The sequence below is a fragment of the Echinops telfairi genome, unplaced genomic scaffold (assembly GCF_000313985.2).
Source record: "Echinops telfairi isolate 266 unplaced genomic scaffold, ASM31398v2 ScPeMD7_7468;HRSCAF=8506_0, whole genome shotgun sequence".
Taxonomy (NCBI): domain Eukaryota; kingdom Metazoa; phylum Chordata; class Mammalia; order Afrosoricida; family Tenrecidae; genus Echinops; species Echinops telfairi.
The window spans coordinates 6084038-6090042 of NW_022111369.1; the positions used below are offsets into that span (position 1 = coordinate 6084038).

Consider the following 6005-nt stretch of genomic DNA (forward strand, 5'->3'; position numbering starts at 1 on the left):
TGATGGTCTGACAGCAGCTACAACAGCATGCTCAAACATATGACAGTTGTGAGGATGGGGCTGGACTAGGCAGTGATTTGTTCTTTTGAACATCGGGTCACTGTGAGTCAGACTTGATTCCACAGCACATAACAACAAGAACAAGCAGGAAGCCATAGACTGAATGTTTTATATATATGGTCATCCTGTTGAAATATTTCCATTATCTTTATAATTTTTTACAGACCAGGGAACCTATATATCAAGTACTTACAGCTTCATCAGGAGAGATATTAACCATACTTCCCTCACTTTTGCCATTAATAATAGTTTGTATTTTTTTTAGGATTATGGACAACTTTGAAAACTATGACCTTATCTGATGAAATGATGACGTAAGAGAGTTGAACAGAGAATTACAAAGGGTGGCTTGAGAAGATAAGACAAAGTATTATAATAAATGTGTAAAAATCTAGAGTTCAAAATCAAATGGTGAATGAAATGAAAAAGATTCAAGCCTTAAATTGCAATACTGAAAGAATCTAGCTTCAAAAGAAGATAGCGAGACTACACAGTCACCACACCAAAAAGAACTGGTCTACTTTCAAGCCTACCAAGAGGCAGCATAGGACTGAAGGCCTTGGTGAAAAGTAAGGCCCCAGAAATGGATGGATTATTGATTGAACTATTTCACCAAGGAGACGTAGTGTTGACGGTGCTCACTGCTTTAAAAGGAGAAATGTGGGAGATAGCTGCCTGGTCAACTGTCTGGAAGAGATTCCTATTTGTGCACATTCTTTAAAAAAAAAAAAAAAGGTCAATCCAACCAAGATGCAGAATTTATGGAATAATATCCTTAATAACACATGAGAGTAAAATTTGGCTAGTGAGAAGTTTAAAACAAGAGTACACAGAAAAGAACCTGCCAGAATTCTAGCCAGGTTCAGAAGAAGAACAAGGGATATCATTCCTGTGTCAGATTGATCATGACTGAAAGCAGGAAATATCAGAAAGACATTTACCTATGTTTTACTGACTATGCATGTGATTGGGTGGATCATAATAAACTCTGGATGTCATTGTGGAGAACAGATATTCCAGAACACTTAATTATGCTTATATGGAGCCTGTACCTGGACTCAGAGGCAGTCATCTGGACAGAACAATGGAGTGTTGCATGGTTTAAAAATCAAGAAAGGCATGCATCATGGTCATATTTTTTCACTATACTTATTCAATCTGTATGCTGAGCAGATGAATCTGAGAAACCAGAATGTATGAAGAACACAAGAAGGGTTATAGCAACTTGTGCATATAGATGATGCACCTTGCTTGCTGAAAGCAAGGAGGACTTGAAGCACTTCCTGATGAAGATCAAAGATTCTACAGCCTTCAATATGGATCATACCTCAATACCAAGAAACAAAAACTCACTATTGGATGAATAGAAAATATGATAAAAAATAAAGAACGGATTGAAGTGATCAGGGATTTCATTTTACTTGGATCCACAATCAATCCTCATGGCAGCACCGGTCAAGAAATCAAATGAAGTTTTGAATGAGGCAAATCTGCTTCTTAAGACCTCTTCAAAGTAGTGAAAAAGTAAACGTCATTTTGAAGACTAAGGTGAGCTCACCCAAGTCATGGTATTTTTAATCACCTCAACTATCTTGAAAATGAATTAGCCAGACCATGAATAAGGAAGACTGAGGAACTGCTGCCTTTAATTAGGATGGTAGCTAAGAATAATGACTATATCAAGGCAGGAGAACAAATGCATCTGTCTCGAGGAAGTGCACCCAGAATGCTCCCTAAGAATCTTCTCCTGTAGTTTGGAATGTTACTAGGAAGCACAGACTCTGGAGAGGGACATCAGACTCCACAAAGTTGGAGGTCAGCCAAACGAGGAAGATGCCCGTGGTTGCAACCAGGGGCTCCAACACAGCAAGTGTGAGGAGGGTCGTACAGGGCGGGGCGGTGCTGGTTCTACCATCAGTATGGTTCCTGTAAGTTAGGACCAACTTGATGGTGCCTAACAAGAATTCGTACAAGGGAACTCTGAACGAATTTGGCATTATGGCCTGCACTGCTCTTTAGCAGCAGTCATATGGGTCAGATGATTCAAGAAATTCATGAGCAGCCATCCGTTTTGACATTCCTACTTTTACACGCACAGATGCTGTTCAGATGAACCGATGTGTGAAGGAAGACTTTAATTATTTTAAACCTGATTGTAAACATTCATGGGCTGATCGTGTAAATAGAGTCAGTCAGAAATACTGAGGAAGATACTTGAATATGTTTTCAGACATATAAAAGTTTCTGATTGTAACCAGTCATGTATCGTCAAATGCAATTGAGAGTATGTTTTAGAAATTATCATACATGGAGGAGTTTTTATGAAGTTAGAACAGATCCATAAATACACTAACAGACTTTGCTTAGGAACGTCCAGGATTTTCAGTCTATGCAATCAATGTGATTTGGAGAATACCTGACACTGGATTTATGGTTTGGATCTGTCCAGCTTTTAAAATTATACATATACATATGATTTTGCGCTTGGCCAGCTTCATATCACCTGGCCAATATTTTTGGCTCTCTAACAGGCAAAGAAGGGATTTACTGTATTGACCGATGTGATTCATCCTGATTATTAAGGATAAATCAAGTGGATCTCATACAATGAAGGTAAGGAGCAGTATTTCTGTGATACAGGAAAGTCCTTAAGGTATCTCTTCACACTAGCATGCTGGGTGATTAAATTCCATAGAAAAGTGTCCTTGCTGTCATCGGATGCCATAAAGTCCCTTCTCACTCAGAGTGACTCTGCGCAACAGCACTGCCCGGTCCTGCGCCATCCTCAACACTGGTTCTTATGTCTGAACCCATGGTTGCAGCCCAATCCATCTCACAAGAGAAAATTACAGCAACACAATGATTAATGGTCCCGACCTTTGAAAATGAGGGTGTAGGTCACCAGCCAAGCTAAGAAAAATGACAGTGCCTCGCTGTAGATATGGTTATGTTCCAAAGATCAGGTTATTATGTGAAAGTTGGCATATGCGAAAATATAAGATGACCACATCAGATCACAAAATGGTGGGTATCTATAGTACATCACATCCTTACGTAATACACAAACCACTAGGCAAGTGGACACCCAACTTTAACCTTCATAGTCAGTGTTACTCTCACGTCTCACCCCTACATTTCTTATTGTCACACATTCATAGTTAATGCACAACAGCCAGAGAGAGGTTTCACTATTGTCATAAATGAGAAATGTCAGATATGAGATAACTGATAACTGAAGAGTAGGTGTATATATGGATGAAGAAATAGCACGAAATATAGACATCCCTCCTTCCCGACCTTGGAAGTTTTGATTTCATAGAATCTAGTCTTTTGTAAATCAAGACAAAATACAACTCCAAAGTGGTTCTGATGCATACCCATGATCAAAAACACTCACCCAGATCACCTCATCTTAGAACCATCACTGAAAATGACGGGAAAGGATGCCACAAAGACTTGTGGCTGTGACTTACGGTGGCATCGTTTCCCATCAGGAAGCAGAATAAACCCGGGAGGGCATGTGCAATAATAGGATCCAGGGGTGTTCTCACAACCAAGAGTACAGCCATGATTCCACAGGGCACATTCGTTGACATCTGCATAATGACAAGAATGAGAGAGAGTTAAAAAGAAATTGTGGTATCATTAATAAAATCCTCCAAAACTCCAACCCACTGCTATCAAATTGCAACTCATGGTTACTGGATAGGACAGATTAGACTTCCCCAGAAGTCTTGTAATCTTGACACTCGTAGCTTGCTAAGTCTGTCTCCTATGGAACAGCTGGTGGGTTCAAACTGCTGACCTTTAAGTGAACAGTGTAGTGTTTGCATTCACTGCACCACTGTGGTTGCTGTTAGGTGCCACCGAGTAGATTCCAACCCATAACCATTCTGTGCACAACAGAACAAAACAATACCAGGTCCTGCGCCCTCCTCATAATTGTTCAAATGCTTCATTCCATGGTCTCAGCCATGGTGTCAATCCATCGGATTGGGGGGCTTCCTCTTTTCCATTGCCCCTCTACTATACTATAACAAGCATGATGTCCTTCTCCAGAGACTGGTCTCATCTGTACCACTCAAATTTCAACTCACTGCCATTGAGTCAATACTGACTCATCATGAGCCTATAGGACCCTGTGAGTTTCCAAGACTAACTGTTTGCGGGAGTAGAAAGCCCCATTGAGGAGCTGCTAGTGGTTTTGAACTGCTGACCTCGTAGATTGCAGCTCAACAAGTAACCACTATGACACCTGCACCAGTAGAATTCCTAATATCACTAGTAGTCAGCACAAAATAGGGCATCAGAGACTTGGCTATCCTGTAACTGATATTGAAGACAGTTATTCGATTCTGTTATTGCTATTTTAGCAGAGTTAAAATTAGCTCATTTATCATGAAATTGATTTCTAATGATATACTGTCAAATTAAAATTATACATTCAAATATAGACTTACATAATAGCATGCCCCTAAAAGAGGTGCTACTAGCTCTTTGAAACTATAGAGTATGCCATTCAAAGTGGGACTCTTGAAAGTTCTCTACAAGGATAAGACGTTCCCTGTGCATCTTTGCACTCTGTATAACACTGCCTGGAGCTTTCACCTGAATGTGTCCACTTTCCTCAGTCCCTCTACTTGGCCTTAAGCTTGGTGATTCTAACTCTATATTTTTTGCCCACTAGTCCTCATAAGCTATGGTTGCTGATTGATTCCACCAGATGGTCACCCTGTATGTGTCAGAGTAGCACCGATCCATAGTTTTCCCAAGACTGTGACCTTTGGGAAGCAGATCTCCAGATCTGTCTACTGAGTTACTATTGGGTAGGTCCACATCACCAATTTCACAGTTAATCATCAGACACTTAATTGTTTGTTCCATGCAGGGATGCCCCATAAAAGAAGGGGACTATAATTAGTTAACAGAAGTTCCGGAGTGGTGCAAATGGTGTGTGAGTCGACTACAAACCAACATTTTAGAGGTTCCAGTCACCCAGAGGTGCCTCATAGAAACGTGTGGTGATCTACTTCTGAAACATTGGTTACTGAAAATCCTGGGAAACACAATACCTTGAAACACATGGTGTTGACCACGAGTCAGAAATTCAACAGCAACTAGTATAACAAAGCAGATATTAGATTCACCTGATGGCTCATCCCAGCGTGTTCTATTATTTCTATTACTTTGTGTGCTGCAACCCCTGGATTATTTTCTTCTCTAAAAGCTGAACTATATAGGGAAGAGGACAGAGTGCTTCTCTTAAGTTCAGTAAATTAGTCCTGATCACATAGACAAGAGAAACCCTAGGAAGCTTGTCCTTGCACACAGGTTCTCAAGATGTCTCCTAGTCTTTGAAGGGATGAGAAGTGGGTTCACATACTCTTAGAAAATGTAATGATCACTGTGGGCAAATTTGGAGCTCTGGTGATGTAGAGGGTTACACGTAGAGCTGCTAACCACCGGACCAGTTGTTTGAACAAACTTGCTACATGGGGTAAAGAGAAAGCCGTCTGCTTCCAGAAATAGTCAGTCTCCAAAATATCTATACCCAAAGGAAGAGTTCCATTCCGTCACAGTGGGGATTGACTAGATGCCTCTGAGCTGGGGAGTTTAGAGAAGACGTTAAAGAGCGAAGTTGGTATTTTGAGAAGTGAGGCACATCTGACCCCCGTCGGGGTATTTTTGATCACCTCCTATGCATGTGAAAACTAGAAAACGAATTAGGAAGACTGCAGGAAAATTGATCCATTTGAATGATGGTACTAGGGGAGAATATTGAAAGTAACAGATGGTGAGACTTCATGTCCTGTACTTTGAACATGTTATCAGGAAGGCTCAGTCTCTGGAAAAGGACCTTATGCTGGGTAAACTAGAGAGTCCGTGAAAGAGAGGACGATCTTCCATGAGATGGACAGCTGTGGCCTTCACAAATTGGCCTCAGA

General features: G+C 40.7%; 1 protein-coding gene across 1 annotated transcript in view; it reads right to left on the reverse strand.

Annotated features, from left to right (window-relative positions):
* EGF (epidermal growth factor) overlaps nt 1–6005 on the reverse strand; it is a 146770-nt gene that overhangs the window by 81388 nt on the left and 59377 nt on the right. Inside the window, exon 7 of the mRNA XM_045284316.1 lies at nt 3534–3656. Within this exon, the coding sequence (XP_045140251.1) occupies nt 3534–3656 (123 nt within the window). The remainder of the gene's footprint in view (nt 1–3533; nt 3657–6005) is intronic.